Raw genomic sequence first — 19,511 nt, forward strand, 5'->3', positions numbered from 1 at the left:
GAGTACGGACAGGTGGACGTGTCTCTTCAGGGTCCCTGTTGTTGTGTGTGTTTTGCAGCGTGCTCCTGTAACCAGCTGGGCACGCTGCCTGGAGGGAACTCCTGTGACATGGACACAGGAAGGTGCTTCTGCAAACGCCTCGTTGACGGACACAACTGCGACCAGTGTCTGGTGGGCAAACACACACACCTTCATTTAGATGCTTTTACCTCTTTATGTGTGTGTGTGTGTGTGTGTGTGTGTGAACAGATGTGTGTTTGGTTCTTCTCTGCAGGAACAACACTGGGGTCTGTCCAATGACATGGACGGCTGCAGACCGTGTGACTGCGACCAGGGCGGGGCGGTCCACAATAAGTGAGAGCTCTTTTATGAATTACTTACTAGAAAAAGTGTTTTTTTAATATTTTTATGCGCTCTTAAACGTCTCGCCTTCACTGTCACTGACTTGTTTCTGTGCAGAGTTTGTGTTTTTCTGTGAAATGTGAGATTCAAACGCACGCGGAGCAAAATAGATTTGGTTGCAACGCAGTTTCTAGGCTTTAAGAATTTATTTTAATTTTAAATGCATGCGTGTCTTGCATCTAATATACTGAAGATTACTATTTGTCAAAACAGAAATGCTTTTTTTAAATTTAATTTTTAATTTAATTTAATTTTTTAAATTTAAATTTATTTAATTTAGGATTTTATCACAATATAAAATTAATTAAAACATGGTTTATAGTATAATATATTATTTTTTCTGTATGTTTTAATTACATTTTTAAATTTTATTTATTTTATTTAGTATTTTATCTCAATATAAAATTAATTAAAACATGGCTTATAGTATAATATATTACTGTAGGGCCATTTATACCATTTATATAAAATAAAATATATAAAATGTTTTTATTTACTGTAATGTTTTGTTTTTGTAAGTTTTAATTTAATGGTAATTAATTTTTATTTATTTTTGTTATAAGCATCACATATAGCATTATTATAATTGTATTTTTATTTAATTATATTGAATTTATTAATTTTAATTAATTTATTTTCTTCTTTTTCTTAATTGTTTAAATTAAATTATTAATAATTAAAATTCCCCTTTTGTTTTGTTGTGTCAATGCAGTTTTGTAAAATTGTAATTCACTGCTGTTATAATAAAAATAAATATAAAAAAATGTGAAAACAATAAAAATAAAAAGCAGGGAAAGAAACCTGAAACCGACTTTACAAACTTTAAATCATGTCTGAAGAGGGAAGTTTAAGTTTAATGGATAGAAGTGAATTTATTTATATATATTAAAATAATAAAAACACAAAATAAAACGTATAAGAAATAACAAACAGGAGCTTCAGCAACAAATACACAACTCAAATAATAATAATACGCATCTTAATTGTATATATTTTTATACATTTGCATAAACATGTCCATGCTTTTTAACGCTAATATTTAACTTAATTAAATAATAATAATAAAGTTTGGAGATTACAGCTTATATTTCATTAATTCTACATTTATTGTTGGATGTTTTCGACCTCATTGAAAACACATATTCACAAAACGCATCCAAACTATAAGAGCTGAATATAAAGTGTGTCCCTCCACAGGTGCGACCCTCACACGGGACAGTGTGTGTGCAGGGAGCACATGTTCGGACGCCGCTGCGACCGCGTCGAGTCCGGCTTCTACTTCATCGCTCTGGATCACTACACGTACGAGGCCGAGGACGCCAAACACGGACCTGTGAGTGTGTTTGTTGCACCGCCCCCCATCTGTTTACCTCAGATTAATATGATATACAGTGTAATTATGTGACGTCGAGGTTGGAAATTGATATAGGAGGACTTAATCACAATATAAAATGAATTAAAACATGGTTAATAGTATATTTATAGTGTAATATATAATTAAAGGGCCATTTATATCATTTGCGTGGCTCTGTGTGTGCAGTGTGTTTTGATTTACAGTGATGTTTTGTTCTGTTTTTGCATGTTTTAATGTATTTTTATTTTGTTTTTGTTATAAGCATCACATAAAGCATTATTATAATTGTATGCATGTGCCGCAGCTAACGGGGACCCTAATAAACTAAACTAAACAGCTTTGTTGATGTTTGCTCTGTGCGTCAGGGCGTGACGGTGGTCCATAGGCCTTACCCTCAGGACCGCAGTCCCACGTGGACCGGGATGGGCTTCGTTAACGTGCCGGAAGGAGCCTATTTAGAGTTCAACGTCAACAACATCCCAGAGTCCATGGACTACGACGTGCTCATTCGCTATGAGCCGCAGGTAACGCATAAACAAGTTAAAGTGTAATGCCGGCGTAAAATCGTCTTTTTTTCAGCACTTACAGTCACTAAATAAGCCATCGAGACAGGTTTTTTAATATATAAACTTTTAATGGAGAAAAAGAGTCGCTAACAGCTGGACATAGCTAACAGTGATTAGCTCTGGGCAGCACGGTGAAGGCATTCAAAGGTCTTTTTTAACCACTAATACTGCTGAAAATAACAGCAAACCTCTGCAGCAGCATGAGAAGAGTCCCTACACAGAAAACAAAGCACCAATGGGCTCCTTCCTTTGGGATTGACTTTGGTAATCCACTTGAATGGACTTTACTATGAGAGGAGCTGGTACAGGGGCCAGTAGGTAAGTCTTTAAAACACTCTTTTAATAAACTCTGGCTTCACTAACTACGTTGTTGGTGCTTTGTTTTGTGTGTAGGGACTCTTCTCATGCTAGTGCAGAGGTTTGCTGTTATTTTCAGCAGCATTAGTGGTTAAAAAAGACCTTTGAATGCCTTCACCGTACCCCGAGCTAATCACTGTTAGCCACATCCGGCTGTTAGCGTATTTCTCCGTTAACAGTTGTTACAGGAAAAAAACTGTCCTAAAAAAGACCATGGGATGATTTTACGCTGTAATTGTGTCTCCGTTGTGTTTTAGTAACACAAATTATACGTGTGTGTGTGTGTGTGTGTGTGTGTGTGTGTGTGTGTGTGTGTGTGTGTGTGTGTGTGTTTGCAGCTGCCAGAGCAGTGGGAGCAGGTGAACATCCTAGTGCAGCGTCCCGTCTTCAACCCTCCGGACTACTCCGCCCACTGCGGCAACTCCATCCAGATCGGAGACGATCAGTCCGTCTCTCTTCCTCCTGGATCCAGGTGAGAACATCATCGTGCCTCACTGTTTCTCTCTCTCGCAGCACGTTCACGACCACAGGCACCGACCCTCCGCTTGTGTGTTTCAGACACGTGTTGTTGGTGCGGCCGGTGTGTTTGGAGCAAGGACTGAACTACACGATCCGCCTCACGCTGCCTCTCTACTCGTCAGTCAGTGACGTCCAGAGCCCGTATACCCTCATCGACTCTGTACGTTGGATTTCATTCCTTAACCTTTAACTTATCTTAAAGGGACAGTGCAGATTTTCTGAAGTGTGGTCGAATTTTCTGCACCATAGATGCTAAATTCATCCAAACTTGACCCAGAATACAGAATTAAATGGAAAAAGCTGTGTTTTTATTATGGTTTCCATCCTCCTTGACCTCCTCCTCCTCCTCCTCTCTGTGCAGTTGGTGCTGATACCCCGGGTCAGGGAGATGAACATGTTCCATGGGATCGATGGTGACGGGGCGTGGGATACGTTCCAGCGCTACCGCTGTCTGGAGAGCAGCCAGAGCGTCGTCAAGAGCCCTTTGACCGACATCTGTAACGACTACATCTTCAGCGTCTCTGCTCTGCTGCACAAAGGAGCCATGGGTACATAGTTTTAGGGTCGATTTTAATAATCAAAATCAGTCGAGCCTCTGAACAGATTTGAAAAAAGCATCCCGCCCCCCTCCCCAACCAAACCGCTCCCCTCAGTGTTCCACGATTCCTCCGCCCGAGCTCGTATCTCCCTCCCTCGCCTCCTAGCGACACGCCCCCTCTGGCAGAGCCGGGTAAAAACACCAGGCTAACGTATGCTAACATGTGTTAACATAGGGGTTTATCGGCCCCGGGACGTTCACAGTATTGGCACAGACTAATGGAGGCTATTTATGGAACATCTACCACAAAAAACACGCCTCAGCCTCTGTTTTCAGTCCCAGATCCTGGCGTAGCTTTCTCCACTGCTCAGAGGAATCCCCGATGTTCACTCCTCTTTGGTTCCTATGTTGGTCACATTTCTGCCTTTTCCTCGGCCGACCCACGTTATCTCAGACCTTCGCCGTTGGGCTGAGCAGAGGCCGCTTGCTGGTGTCAGTCTTTTCCTTCTTCATGGTAACAGAAGTTGCGGTAGCTGAGATGCTAAGCTAATGGCTAGCCGCTCAGAGTTTACAGAGATGGAGGGGGAGTGGGAGGGGACGAGGGGGGATGACTAGGAGCAGGGGAGACGAGGGGATTGGATGGAGGGTTGGAGCCAATGGGAGCCTTTCGGATCGGATGGAAAGCATTGGTCAATAGACTGAATGGATGTTGTTGCTATTCGTTTTATGTAGATCGGACTAAAGGGACCATAATCACCATATAAACCATGTTAATAATAATACTAATGTACCAAAGGGTAAACCATAGCTTTAAAATTCCCTTAAATCTCCCCCTCTCTCTCCCAGCCTGCCAGTGTGACCCTCAGGGTTCGCTCAGCGGCGTGTGTGAGCCCAGTGGAGGTCAGTGCCGCTGTCGACCCAACGTCGTGGGCAGGAACTGTGAGCACTGTGCTCCGGCTACGTTCCTGTTCAGCCCCGCCGGCTGCAGACGTGAGTGTTGAGCACGTTTTGCTGCTTATTTCAGAAGAGAACAAAAAGTGTATTGATGTTAAAATGTCGCCCTCAGCTTGCGACTGTGACCCTCGGGGCGCCGTCACCGCCTTCTGCCATGAGGCGACGGGCCAGTGCGAGTGCGTCCCCGGGGCCACGGGGCGCCAGTGTTCGCACTGCCTGCCGGGCTTCTGGGGCTTCCCTCAGTGCAGACCGTGCCAGTGTAACGGGCACAGCGAGTACTGCCACGCTCAGACCGGAGAGTGTCAGGGCTGCAGGGACTTCACCAGCGGACACCACTGTGAGAGGTACAGGAGATAAACACGACACACTTCAGTTAAAGACACTTTCACAAGCTTTAAGTGAGCTGAAGCACATCAGTCAGGGTTTCTACGGGGCTGGAAATCCTTGAAAACACTTGAATTTTAATGTGTTTTTTAAAAGGTTTGAAAAGTGCTTGGATTCAGTGGAATGAAGAAACTTTCAAATTCAAAAGAAACACAAAATTGTGGCTAATTCAGCGGCAATCTGCATCTATTTTTAGTCATTTTGCATCTTTTTTGTGGTGTTTTTAAATCTATTTTTAGTCGTTTTGCATCTTTTGTGGCGGTTTTGCATCAATTTTTAATCATTTTGCTTCTGTTTGTGGTGGTTTTGCATCTATTTTTAGTCTTTTTGCATCTTTTGTGGTGGTTTTGCATCTTTTTGTGTTGGTTTTGCATCTAATTTTAGACATTTTGCATCTATTTTTAGTCGTTTTGCATCTATTTTTATTTTTTTTGCATCTTTTTTACTGTTTTAAGCATATCTACGTTCTTTTATCCGTCCCTATTCAAATAAATAATAAATATTTATAAAGGATACTTCTACTGAAACATGAAACTTTGTTTGTTTTGTCGTAAATGATGATGACGTTTTGACTTTTCTCCGCTGCTTCCAGGTGTCTGGACGGTTACCATGGTGACCCAGAGCTGGGTTCAGGAGGCCACTGTCGCCCCTGTATGTGCCCCGATGGGCCGCGCAGTGGGCGCCAGTTTTCTGACAGCTGTTACCTTCTGGGTAATACTAACCAGCTGGTGTGTGTGTGCAGCGCTGGCTACAAAGGTATGTAAACACACACACACACACAGAGCATCTGAAAGCAGCAATGTCATCATGTCCAGACACACACATTCTTCTGCAACATGTGACCTCACTTCCTGTTTCCTGTCCTCACGCCAGGTGCCAGGTGTGACGAGTGCGCTCCTGGTTATTTCGGGAACCCTCTGGTGCCTGGCGGGCGCTGCATGCCGTGCCAGTGCAACGGCAACATCGACATGCACGACCCGGGGTCCTGCGACGCTCGGACGGGCGCCTGCCTCAAATGCCTGTTCCACACCGAGGGCTACGGGTGTCAGCACTGCAGACAGGGTTACTACGGCAACGCTGCCACTCAGGACTGCAGGAGTGAGTTGAGCTGTTGATGTCACACTAACTTATGTGTTTTTATGTGTTTGTGACACTTCCTGATCCCTCCTCCTCTGTGCAGAGTGCATGTGTTACTCGACGGGCACGGCACCTCGAGCCTGCTCATCCCCCGACGAGTGTCAGTGTGACCAGCACAGCGGCCAGTGTCCCTGCCTGCCCAACGTGATCGGTCAGAACTGCGACCGCTGCGCCGCCGACACGTGGAACATCGCCAGCGGGACGGGCTGCCAGCGCTGCGACTGCGACCCCGTCCACTCCTTCGGATCCTCCTGCAACGATGTGAGTGGCCGCGGAACGTCCCAACATCTGTCCGCGTCGTTTCCTTTCGTTAGCGTCACAGCAGCTGCTCACACTTGCTCTCCCACGCCACGACGTATAGCTGAGCTGAATCCCAGTGTTTCACCGTGAACCGCTGCTGCCAGAGTTCTCCTGACACGATTTCCAAACATTTCTCAGTGAGAGTGAAGCTGCAGGGCGGCGGTGAGTCACTGCGACCAGCCCATCTAATCACCCCAGGCCTGTGTTTCTGTTTCTCTCCTGATATACGGACTCCAGCTGTTTGGAGATCTGTACAACATGATGAACAGAGTCGTGCGCTCACACAAACATTTGGGTTTCTGTGTTTACTGGCTGCTTTCCATCAGAGGAAGGAAGTCTCAGAATACACTGTGGAATAACTGAACACACACTTCTCTAGGAGGAGCGCGCTGAATCAAACTACAAAAGTCCATTGTGCCTTTGTGTCTGTGACGAAAAGACATGAAACAAAAATGCTTTAGTCCAAAAGTTTAACACTTTTACACACAAACGTCATCTCGTTCCCTTGAGCCTCCTGTTCCCCTCAAATGTTACACCGGTCATCCTTGGGGTCAATTTGACCTCAGCATTTTAAACTTCCAGTCACAACCAAAGTTTTTACTCGACTCTTTATGTCAGATACTCCTTGTGTGTTTGTCGACGACCGAAATAGCAATTCAAACTAAACAGATCCCCCCAAACACCTTCTTTTTTTTAACTTTATTCTTTTTTTTAAGAAGTCATGGGCTCAAACACCTTCTTCTAAATCCAGAATAACAATAACGTGACTTCAGAAATGTACGGAAAAACTAAATATCTGAGGGCACACTCACACTGTCCATCCGTACCGTGCACAAACAGGTTTCACGGGTAAAGTCTAGTTCGTTTGACCAGTGTGAGTGCAACCGCACCACGCCAGCTTGCCGTCCGCGGCCCGTTTGGGAGAGGTGGGCTTTTGTAAAGCACGTTTGCACATGTGCGAGCACGAGCGTGCGCACGTGTACGAGCACGAGGCCTACGGCGGCTCTGACGTCATTTCCTGTGCGCCTGTTGGGACATAGAAAAAAGAAGGAGGGACCATGCGCGGACATTTCAAACAATGGCGGTGAAAGGTTCACGTTGGTGTGATGCGGAGGTGGAGTGTTTACTGCAGATTTGGTCGATGAAAAGATTCAAAAACAGTCGACAAGACGCAGAAAAACTCTGAGGTCTACGGAAAGATCTGGAAACAAAGCCACGCATCGCCATGACGTCATCAATGCGTGTGACGTGTTACGACCGATGACGTATAGGCAGCAAGAAGCATTCTCCGAGGCCCAGGTAGTGTGAGTACAAACGGGCCTGGAGGGGGGGACAAGGACCCTAAAGCACGGGGCACGGGACGGACGCACAGTGGGAGTGCACAGTGTGAGTGCGCCCTAATATGACTGACCTAAAATTGAGGGATATTTATGTGTGTTTTAAGGTCATTTATTTATTTTCTAACCACTATTTTGTGTTATTTATAATATTTGGAATTCATTATCGAGGACAGACGCGTGTACAGGGTCAGTTTGACCTCAGGAAAAACAAACAATTTCAAACATTTCTTAATATTTTAGTTGTAAAATAGAAAAAAAAATGATGAAATCATTAAAAAATTATCTAATTTTGTCCCAATAAAATTAGGAAGCGTCATTAAATATGAAGGATAACAGGATAACAGCAGGGTTAAGGTCTTTGCACGCTGAGTCTATATTTTTTTCGTGAGTTTTTTTAATCTGTAATCTGAAAATAACAGATTTCTAGCTAAAATCTTCCATCATGATTCAGATAATTTCATTTCTCGTTACCAGTATATATCACGATATAGCATCTTGAGTTAATATGGTACGGTAAAGCCTGTTTTCGTATACTCCTGTGTGAATTTAACACGTTACAAATACATTTTATTAAGAACTTTAGTGCAAAATATAAACCCAGATTATCCATGTGCTTATTATTATTAATTTAGACGATGTGAGTGTGTATCAGGACGTCTCCATTCCACTGAAACACGATAAAATCGAAGCTCTACGGCGTCTGATGGGCTTTATTTTCCTATCTGTTGTAAAAAAATGGTCAAGTTTGCCGCTGCACTTCCTGTCTGATTATATCTGTTCATCTGTCCGTCCCTGAAGGTCACCGGACAGTGCTTGTGCAAACCCGGTTTCGGCGGAAAGACGTGTCGGGAGTGCAGAGAGCTCTTCTGGGGCGATCCAGAGGTCAAATGTCACGGTAGGTCACACACCGCGATCCAGAGGTCAAATGTCACGGTAGGTCACACACCGCCGACCTAAAGTTCATCTGAACTTGTTCACTGCCCCCTAGTGGTCAAGTCTGTTCATGGAGGTTTAGACATTTGATTACAAAATACAATAATATAGAAAAATACAAAATAAAATCAAGTATTTACCAAAGAAGACAAGATGAGAGATATATATACAGTCCCCGGCCACTTTATTAGGCACACCTGGTGCTTAATAAAGTGTCAGTGTGGTCGTCTGCTGCTGTTCCCTCTCTGTAGAAGGTCGGTGGTGTTGTGTGTTCACAGATGCTCTCCTGCGTTCCTCTGTTGGGACCAGTGGAGATTTGAGTTACTGTTGCCTTTCTATCAGCTCCGACCGGTCTGCAGTCTCCGGTCTGCAGTCTCCGGTCTGCGGTCTCCGGTCTGCAGTCTCCGGTCAGCAGTCTCCGGTCTGCAGTCTCAGGTCTGCAGTCTCCGGTCAGCAGTCTCAGGTCTGCAGTCTCCGGTCAGCAGTCTCTGGTCTGCAGTCTCAGGTCTGCAGTCTCCGGTCTGCAGTCTCAGGTCTGCAGTCTCAGGTCTGCAGTCTCCGGTCTGCAGTCTCCGGATTTTAATTTCTTCCAGGAGCTTTTCTGGCGTTCACGCTGTTCCTCAGTATGTAAAACATATTAAGAACCACAGGGGGGTTGAGTCTCTCTCTCTCTCTCTCTCTCTCTCTCTCTCTCTCTCTCTCTCTCTCTCTCTCTGTCAGTCTCTCTCTCTCTCTCTCTGTCAGTCTCTCTCTCTCTCTCTCTGTCAGTCTCTCTCTGTCTCTCTCTCTCTCTCTCTCTCTCTCTCTCTCTCTCTCTCTGTCTCTCTCTCTCTCTGTCAGTCTCTCTCTCTCTCTCTCTCTCTCTCTCTCTCTGTCAGTCTCTCTCTCTCTCTCTCTTTCTCTGTCTGTCTCTGTCTGTCTCTCTCTCTCTCTCTTTCTTTCTTTCTTCTCATTCTTTCTTTCTTTCTGTCTGTCTCTCTCTCTCTCTTTGTCTCTGTCTGTCTCTCTCTCTCTCTTTCTCTGTCTGTCTCTCTGTCTCTCTGTCTGTCTCTCTCTCTCTCTTTCTTTCTTTCTTCTCATTCTTTCTTTCTTTCTGTCTCTCTCTCTCTCTCTCTTTGTCTCTGTCTGTCTCTCTCTCTCTCTTTCTTTCTTTCTTCTCATTCTTTCTCTCTCTCTGTCTCTCTCTCTCTCTCTTTTTTCCCCAAATAACCTTAAAAGCCCCCAAAAAACAAAAAAAAACTACTTTAGGTCGTGGTTATTTAATTTAAAAGACCGTATCGCTTCGTCAAAATGTAAAGAAAATATTACGAATGCTAAAAATATTATTACAATTTAAATCATTTAACATTTTACAACAGTATCATTGAAATAAATGCAAAAAAACATCTGTTTTGCACAAACGTCAGCACAGATTTTCTTCTGATATCGAATCCCAAATAAGAAAACGCTTCTTCTTAAGGAGTCCAGACCCAAAACGTCACCGTCCTTAATCTTCCTGACTTTACTGTGTTCTTGTGTTTGTTTTTCCTTTTACGTAACATCTTCTTTTTTATGCCTGCAAGTCGTTCTCATGCCGTGTGAGTCACCAGGTTGGAGGCTGTTTATTGTGTTTATTGTGTTTAGTGTGTGTGTGTGTGTGTGTGTGTGTGTGTGTGTGTGTGCAGCTCATTAAGTATACCAGCGGTGTTCTTTAAATGAGTTTTGAATGAAGTTGGTGCTCAGTTGTGGGTTTCTGATCCCAGAGTCCGTCTGCAGAAATGTGCGTCTCACAGTAGCTGGCTCGCCCTCAGAGAGAGAGGGGGAGAGAGAGAGAGAGAGGGAGGGAGGGAGGGGAAGGATCTGGCAACAACCTCTCATCCCCTGCTCATGAGAACCAGATGTTCTCCAGGACTCCCAGGCATTTCATTTAGGTCATGCACCGACGCCCAGAGGACCCAGGAATCCTGAATTATTCCCGCTGTATTCCCTGAAGGTCTCTTAAGCGGCTGGACCAGCTGCAGCGCGCTGCCCGTCTGCACTGATGATGCACTGATTCATGGGAAAACTGAGCAGCGTGGCCAGCGTACTGAGAAATGTGTGGGAGTGTATATGTGTAGATAATAAAGCCACCCAAACTGTACTCTACTATAGGCACGGGCGTATTCAGAGACAATGGGCCCCTGGGCACAGACATGTAAAAGGCCCCCAACTGTTTACGGAGGAACAAGACACCCAACTTTAGTCGTTTGTTTCCCTTTGTGCTCATTTTATGTCCATTTTTAGTTGTTTTGTACGTCTTTTTAATTCTTTTGCATCTATATTTAGTAAGTTTGCATTGTTTTGTGATGGTTTTGCATCTATTTTTTGTCATTTTTGCATCTTTTTTTTGTGTTTTTTGCATCTATTTTTAGCCATTTTGCCTCTTTTTGTGATGGTTTTGCATCTATTTTTAATCATTCTGCATCTTTTTGTGGTGGTTTTGCATCTATTTAAGTCATTTTGCATCTTTTTGTGGTGGTTTTGCATCTATTTCTAGTAATTTTACATCTTTTTGTGGTGGTTTTGCATCTATTTTTAGTCATTTTGCATCTTTTTGTGGTGGTTTTGCATCTATTTTTAGTCATTTTGCATCTTTTTGTGGTGTTTTTGCATCCATTTTTAGTAATTTGCATTTTTTTGTGGTGGTTTTGCATCTATTTTTAATAATTTTGCATCTTTTTGTGGTGGTTTTGCATCTATTTTTAGTCATTTTGCATCTTTTTGTGGTGGTTTTGCATCTATTTTCAGTCATTTTGCATCTTTTTGTGGTGGTTTTGCATCTATTTTTAGTCATTTTGCATCTGTTTGTGGTGGTTTTGCATCTATTTTTAGTCATTTTGCATCTGTTTGTGGTGGTTTTGCATCTATTTTTAGTCATTTTGCATCTTTTTGTGGTGGTTTTGCATCAATTTCTAATCATTTTCCCTCTTTTTGTGGTGGTTTTGCATCTATTTTTAGTCATTTTGCATCTTTTTTTGTTGTTTTGCATCCATTTTTTTGATCATTTTGTGTGCATGTGTGTCATTTTTTGTCTCTATGAGGTCGTTTCTTTTTTCAGTCATTTTGCATCTCTTCGTGGGTGTTTTTGGTGATTTTTTCAGCAACATTTTATGAGTCGGGCCCCTGACCCCATGAGCCTCTGGTCCTGTACCCAGTAGGCCCGTTCAGTAATGCATCGATGACGACCCCACTTCAAAACATCCCAATCCTTCCAGATTCAGATGTTGAAACTGTTTGTCTTGTCGGCATCTTTAGTATGTGGCTCCTGAATGACACGTAATGACCCTTAATCACCACGTATGTTCTGACCCGAATGTGCTTCTAAAAACAGGAGTAATATTTCACCGTGTCAAAAACAAATAGTCAAACCAAGCCCTTTACCTTCTGCTCCGTAAATCAGGCAGATAAACGCTTAACGCTCTCAAACAAGCGCAGCATTCCTTCGTTTCTGACTTGCACCAGACCTTCTCCTCCTCCTCCTCCTCCTCCTCCTCCTCCCTCAGCCCTGTGGAGCGTCTCAACACTCGGGGGGTCGGTGTGACCTTCAGGGTCACGTTCATGTCTGAGTTTATTTACTGGAGGTTGAACAAACTTTGTTTTCAAATGGCTCTTTTCCCTGAGGAGACTTTAAATCTTTAAACACGTCTCGTAGAGCGGTTTAAGGGTCTTAATTTAATGGTGTTTCTTTGATGATTTGATGATTTTGACCTTTGAGTCATCCATCGGGTAAATGTACAGTAATGATTGTATCAGGTATTTGGGATTTTAAATCACACGTTATACTAAAAAGCTGTATTTTTTTTAAGCTAACCATTGAGAACAGTATTTTTTTAGGGGAATATGAATCAGAGTTTAATTTTTATTATTCAAAGTTATGCAATGTGGGGTTTAAAATGGAGATGCCAACATTGTTTTAGATGCAGTATCCTGAGATTTGAATTATTCGGACTAGAAAAAACAAGAAAAATGCAACAATGTAGTAAGGATGAACCCTGGGCGCCTCACTAGGGAGGTGTTCCAGGCACGTCCAGCTGGGAGGAGGCCTCGGGGAAGACCCAGGACCAGGTGGAGAGATTATATCTCCACACTGGCCTGGGAACGCCTCAGGATCCCCCAGTTAGAGCTGGTTAATGTGGCCCGGGGAAAGGGAAGTTTGGGGTCCCCTGCTAAAGCTGCTGCCTCCGCGACCCGACCCCGGATAAGAGGCTGAAGATGAGATGAGATTTCTAAAACGATAGAGAAAATGTTACAGCATCATGTAAAGAAACTGTCTGATACAATATAATAGAATTAAACATGTAAAAGTATTCAAATGAACATTTCACTGTATGTGTTTATAGAGTTTATCCCTGACTCTCCCCCGTGTGTTTCCAGCTTGTGACTGCGACTCTCGAGGAATCTCCAGCGCCCAGTGCCATCGTGCGACAGGTCAGTGCACCTGCGTGGAGGGTGTGTCCGGCCAGCGCTGCAACGAGTGCGCCCGGGGCTACCAGGGCGAGTTCCCCGACTGTGAGCCCTGCCACCAGTGCTTCGCCGTCTGGGACACCGTGGTCGGCGAGCTGACCAATCAAACTCATCGTCTGGAGGGTCAAATCACGCAGCTCCAGACCAGCGGGGTGACGGCGCCCTATAAAGACTTAGTCAGCAGCCTGGAGAGGAACGTCAAAGCTGTCAGAGAGATCGTGGAGAGCAACCCTGCAGCGGTGAAGCTGGAGCAGGTTCAGGAGCTGATGCATCAGATTACGTACGTACACACACACACACACACACGCACACACACACACACACAGACCAAGAGACGTGGTAGAGACCTTTACGTCTGAGTTCATTACTGTTGTCTCTGCAGCGGGGTGATGTCCTACCTGAACGGAAAGCTCAACACAACGGAGGAGACGTTGAACCTTCTCCACAGCGACGCCAACGCCACCGATGCAAACTTGGACGCACTGACCGACGAGGCCAACCAGCTGGAGCTGAGTGTCCAGGAGCTGAGGCAGCAGGTGAACAACGCCAAGAACGCCAACATCCAGGGTGAGAAACACGCCACGATATTCTTAACATAACAAAGTTTCACATAGTGTTCTCATGCCGGTGTTTTGCATCAATTTTTAGTCATTTTGCATCTTTTTGTGGTGGTTTTGAATCTATTTTTAGTCATTTTGCATCTTTTTGTGGTCGTTTTGCATCTATTTTTAGTCATTTTGCATCTTTTGTGGTGGTTTTGCATCTATTTTTAGTCATTTTGCATCTTTTGTGGTGGTTTTGCATACATTTTTAGTCATTTTGCATCTTTTTGCAGTGGTTTTGCATCTATTTTTAGTCATTTTGTGTGTCTTTGTCATCCTTTTTTTGTCTCTGTGTTCGTTTTGTGTCTATTTTCAGCATCTCTTCGTGGTCGTTTTGCATTCCAATAGTCATTTTTTGTCTCTTTGTGGTCATGTTTGGTCGTTTTGTGTACATTTGTGGTCATTTAGCGTCTCTTTGTGATCTTTTTTTTTTTTTTCAACAACATTTTATTCGCCAGGGCCGCTGAGCCTCTGGTCCTGTACCCAGTGGGCCAGTTCAGTAATCCATCCATGACGACCCCACCTCAAAACATCACAATCCTTCCAGATTCAGATGTCAGATGTTAAAATGTTTGATTTTAGTATAAATAAAGAATCCAGTTCCCTCGTGTTACAGAAACCCTTTAATGACCGAGTGTGTTTGTTCTCAGGTGCCATGGACACCATTACGACTGCACACATGCAGTCTACGATGGCAGAGCTCCGCGCCAACGCCTCCACCACCAGTCCTGGAAACACAGCGGAGCAGTCGGCCACAGTACGGAAAGCCACAGAGGACAAACTCAGCGGCGCCCAGAAAGAATTCGACCGCAAGCACCAGAGGAACTCGCAGAAGCTCGACAAACTGTCCGCCGAGCTGGACACATTTGACCTGTCGCCACTCAGTGAGAAGGTGACGGTTAAAAACACTGCTTATGTTTTTTCTGTACTGCCTCTGGTGTCAGAGTCAAGTTTTAGGATGACTTTGTCGTCTCTCTGCAGACGTGCGGTGGTGCAGCTGAAGGCGAGAGCTGCTCTGGCTCCCCCTGCGGTGGTTTGGGTTGCGTCGGCGAGGATGGAGCGCCTCGGTGCGGCGGAGAAGGATGCGGAGGCCTTGTCACGACCTCCCAGCGTGCTCACAAGTCAGCCAAAGACCTGGACCAGGAGATCCTCGCAGCGATGCAGGAGGTGGACAAGCTCTCCAGGATGGTGAGTGATAATAACCTATGACTAATGTGGAATAACTCAAGACGCACATGAGCAAGTGGCTGATTTTGTTTGCGGTCAGGTGTGGGAAGCTAACAACCGCGCCAACGAGGCGAAGGTGAACGCTCTGGAGGTGCTGACCACATCCAACCGCAGCAAAGAGAGAGTGGAGCAGAGCAACGAGCAGCTCCGCAACCTCATCAGAGACATACGAGACCTGCTCACCAGTGAGTGCACACACACACGGAGACACACACACACACACACACACACACGGAGACACACACACACACACACACACACACACACACACACACACACACACACACACACACACACACACACACACACACACACAATCTTTCAATATCGGTGTAACTGGACAGAACTGCTGCAGGAAAACCTTCTTCTTCTTCTTCTTCTTCTTCTTCTTCTTCTTCTTCTTCTTCTTCCAGACGACAAAGCGGACGTTTCAGTGATCGAGGCGGTGGCCAGCGAGGTGTTGGCTCTGGAGATGCCGACCTCGACAGAAAAGCTGCAGGAGCTGACGAAGGAGATCAGGGAGAAGGTCGGCGCCCTGACCAGCGTGGAGACCATCCTCAGTCAGAGCGCCGACGACATCCAGGCTGCAGAGGCGCTGCTGAAACGGGCCAAGGCCGCCAGGTAACACGAGAACGACATGTCTGCACGAAAACACGTCCTCAAGACTCAACACATGAGCGTCTTAGAAGGAACGTGTTGTTGCAGAATCAATAATCACAGTTTTCATAAGAAAATAAATTAATATCCAAACATTTTCACGATCACATCATAATATTTAAGAATACTTTCTGATCCCTCGTGCATTGTTTCACTTTTTAAACTCTTAAAAGTCTCATTTTGTTAAAGTAACAGAGTGAAAAGCTGCAGGAAACTCAGAATACAAAAAAAGAAAAGCACCTTAATCTTTAGTGATAATCGCTGAATTATGATTTTACAAGTGTATGTATTTAACTATAATTCAGTCTATTTACATGTTAAGGGGTTTAATCCTGCATATATATTTATATGTTTGTCTGTAAATCACTGAAAAATATTAATTAATTTATCTTTAAAATGTGAAAAGTCTTAAATAAAAGTTACAATAAAGGAAAAAAAAAGAAATTGTCATGTTACGATTCAAATTATATGAAAAACACCACATTTTATTTTGAAAACCACGGATATATTAGCAGCAGTTTTTGTTTAAATATCTAAAAACTTCATTTTAGTAAACAGATGGTTTATTAATTGACTTTTCTTGACTTTTTTCTTGAAGTTTCATGTTGTTATACTCACGAATGAAACAGACAAATATCAGAAATACATCTATGATACAGTCTATTTACATGTTAAGTGATTTTATCCTGCATATATGTCTGAAAATCACTGAAAAAATAATAATTCAAATTAAATTAATATGTGAAAAGTCTTTAAAAAAAAAGCAGAAAAAAGGAAAAAATAAATAAAATGTCATGTCATGAATTAAATGACCAAAATAATATGATTAAAACCACATTTTATTTTGAAAACCACGGACATATTAGAAGCAGTTTTTGTTTAAATATCTAGAAACTTCAGTTCTTTAAACAGATGCTTCATCAATTGACTTTTCTTGAAGTTTCATGTTGGTATACACACAAATATAACAGACAGATGTAAAAAATACAACTATAATACAGTTTATTTACATGTTAAGGGGTTTTATCCTGCATATATGTCTGAAAATCACTGAAAAATTAATAATTATATGAACTTTAAAATTTGAAGTCTTAAATAAAATTAGAAAAAAGGAAAAAATAAATAAAATGTCATGTTACGATTAAAATGACCAAAATGACATGATAAACACCACATTTTATTTTGAAAATCACTGACATAAATGCAGCAGTTTTTGTTTAAATATGCGAAAATGTCAGTTTCGTAAACAGATTTTCATTAAATTACTTTTCTTGAAGTTTTATCTTGTTATATGCATGAATAAAAAATGCAAATATAAGAAATACAACTATGATACAGTCTATTTACATGTTAAGTGATTTTATCCTGCATATATGTCTGAAAATCACTGAAAAATAATAATTATATGAACTTTAAAATTTGAAAAGTCTTAAATAAAATTAAGAATTAAAAAGAAAGTGTCATGTTATGATCAAAAGGACCAAAATTAAATGATAAACACCTCATTTTATTTTGAAAATCACAGACATAAATGCAGTAGTTTTTGTTTAAATATGCGAAAATGTCAGTTTCGTAAACAGATTTTCATTAAATTACTTTTCTGGAAGTTTTATCTTGTTATATGCATGAATAAAACAGACAAATATAAGAAATACAACTATAATTCAGTCTATTTACATGTTAAGGGGTTTAATCCTGCATAAATGTCTGAAAATCACTGAAAAATTAATAATTATATGGTCTTTATAATGGGAAAAGTCTTAAATAAAATTAAGAATTAAAAAGAAAGTGTCATGTTATGATTAAAATGACCAAAATTATATGATAAACACCTCATTTTATTTTGAAAATAATAAATAAATAAATAATAGCAGCAGTTATTGTTTAAATATCTAAAAATGTCCGTTTCGTAAACTTACTGTTCATTAATTGTGTAAATTAGAGCGTGACACTCGTCCGCATGATGTAAAAAAATCAAACGTCACTATAAATAACGCCTGCTCAGCGTTTCCTCCGCTGACGTGAGTTCTGTATCGTCCGTCAGCGAGGAGGCGTCCAACATGAAGGAGAAGGCAGATGTGGTGAAGGCGGCGCTGGACGAGACTGAGCGTGCTCAGACCGTCGCCATGGACGCCATCCAGCTCGCCCAGAACAACACGAAGGGAACCCTGGACCTGCTGGTCTCTGTGAGTCCGACCTCCTGACATCCACGGTTACTGTCGTCATGGGGATGAAACCTCTAAATGGTGTTTTTTTATTAAAGGAAAGAGCTTAGTTTGTGTTTTTAATGTAATGTCCGCCCACATGTCGTGCAAACATCCTCTCAGATCTTACTCTCTAAGTCTTTGTGGACGTGTTGTCGTGCGTCAGGTGGAGTCCGAGACGGCGATGTCGGAGCTGAAGCTCGGTAACACCACGGGGCGTCTGGTGCAGCTGGAGAGAGAGGTGGGTCTGCTGAGACAGAACAACCTGGAGGTGAACCACCTGGCGGACGGGGCCGAGTGGACCACGGAGCAGGCCAAAACGAACGCCGAGGAGGCCCAGCAGGTCTCGCTCTCCCTCACACACACACTTTTAACTCTGACAGCTCATATTTTGATTCAAAGTGTGAAGAACGGCGTTAGAAAGTGCATTTATTAAGTGGGACCCCTGTAATGGTGATTTGTTTGTATGTGCGTGTGTGTGAAGGAGTTTGACGTGGAGGTGAAAGATAAACTGGTGGAGGTGGAGGACCTGGTGGAGGATAAAGGGGAGGGCGTGCTGCAGGCGAGAAGGAGAGCAGACGAGCTGCAGCAGGAGGCGAAGGAGCTGCTGGCCCAGAGCAGCAGCAAGCTGCAGAGACTCGGAGGTAGACGACAAATGTCTGTTTCCTGTCACGCTTTAACACTTTAACACCAAACTAGGGGTAGGGTTAGAGGGTTAGGGTTAGAGGGTTGGGGTTAGAGGGTTAGGGCTAGGGTTGGGGTTAGGGGTAGGGTTAGGATTGGGTTAGGGGTTAGGGTTGGGGTAGAGGTTAGGTTAGGGGTAGGGTTAGGGTTAGGGTTAGGGTTGGGGTTAGGGTTATGGTTAGGTTTGGGGTTAGGGTAAGGGTTAGGGTTGGGGTTAGGGTCAGGGGGTTAGGGTTGGGGTTAGGGTTACGGTTAGGGGCAGGGGTAGGGTTAGGGGGTTAGGGTAGGGGTTGGGGTTAGGGTTACGGTTAGGGGCAGGGTTAGGGTTAGAGGGTTAGGGGTTAGGGGTTAGGGTTGGGGTTAGGGTTAGGATTAGGGTTGGGGTTGAGGTTATGGTTGGGGTTAGGGTTGGGGTTAGGGTAAGGGTTAGGGTTACAATTGGGGTTAGGGTTGGGGGTTAGGGTTGGGGTTAGGGTTGGGGTTGGGGTTAGGGTTGTGGTTGGGGTTAGGGTTGGGGTTAGGGTTGGGGTTAGGGTTGGGGTTGGGGTTAGGGTTGGGGTTGGGGTTAGGGTTGGGGTTAGGGTTGGGGTTAGGGTTAGGGTTGGGGTTAGGGTTGGGGTTAGGGTTGGGGTTGGGGTTAGGGTTACAGTTGGGGTTGGGGTTAGGGTTGTGGTTAGGGTTGGGGTTAGGGTTGGGGTTAGGGTTGGGGTTAGGGTTAGGGTTGGGGTTGGAGTTAGGGTTGGGGTTAGGGTTGGGGTTAAGGTTGGGGTTGGAGTTAGGGTTGGGGTTAGGGTTAGGGTTGGGGTTAGGGTTGGGGTTAGGGTTAGGGTTGGGGTTAGGGTTAGGGTTGGGGTTACGGCTAGGGTTGGGG

The 19,511-nt window shown here is 43.6% G+C and overlaps 1 protein-coding gene across 1 annotated transcript in view; it reads left to right on the forward strand.

The window, feature by feature from the left end:
* Window positions 1–19,511, forward strand: part of lamb1b (laminin, beta 1b) — a 41,662-nt gene that overhangs the window by 18,785 nt on the left and 3,366 nt on the right. Inside the window, exons 11-32 of the mRNA XM_083935287.1 lie at window positions 59–171; window positions 275–354; window positions 1,600–1,735; window positions 2,122–2,280; window positions 3,018–3,151; window positions 3,238–3,358; window positions 3,560–3,746; window positions 4,583–4,726; window positions 4,803–5,034; window positions 5,667–5,830; window positions 5,948–6,172; window positions 6,255–6,472; window positions 8,650–8,746; window positions 13,177–13,546; window positions 13,649–13,833; window positions 14,519–14,760; window positions 14,850–15,056; window positions 15,136–15,280; window positions 15,509–15,716; window positions 17,797–17,938; window positions 18,123–18,299; window positions 18,441–18,600. Of these exons, the coding sequence (XP_083791413.1) occupies window positions 59–171; window positions 275–354; window positions 1,600–1,735; window positions 2,122–2,280; window positions 3,018–3,151; window positions 3,238–3,358; window positions 3,560–3,746; window positions 4,583–4,726; window positions 4,803–5,034; window positions 5,667–5,830; window positions 5,948–6,172; window positions 6,255–6,472; window positions 8,650–8,746; window positions 13,177–13,546; window positions 13,649–13,833; window positions 14,519–14,760; window positions 14,850–15,056; window positions 15,136–15,280; window positions 15,509–15,716; window positions 17,797–17,938; window positions 18,123–18,299; window positions 18,441–18,600 (3,846 nt within the window). The remainder of the gene's footprint in view (window positions 1–58; window positions 172–274; window positions 355–1,599; window positions 1,736–2,121; window positions 2,281–3,017; window positions 3,152–3,237; window positions 3,359–3,559; window positions 3,747–4,582; window positions 4,727–4,802; window positions 5,035–5,666; window positions 5,831–5,947; window positions 6,173–6,254; window positions 6,473–8,649; window positions 8,747–13,176; window positions 13,547–13,648; window positions 13,834–14,518; window positions 14,761–14,849; window positions 15,057–15,135; window positions 15,281–15,508; window positions 15,717–17,796; window positions 17,939–18,122; window positions 18,300–18,440; window positions 18,601–19,511) is intronic.

Source organism: Echiichthys vipera, assembly GCF_963691815.1.
Source record: "Echiichthys vipera genome assembly, chromosome: 20".
NCBI classification, from domain to species: domain Eukaryota; kingdom Metazoa; phylum Chordata; class Actinopteri; order Perciformes; family Trachinidae; genus Echiichthys; species Echiichthys vipera.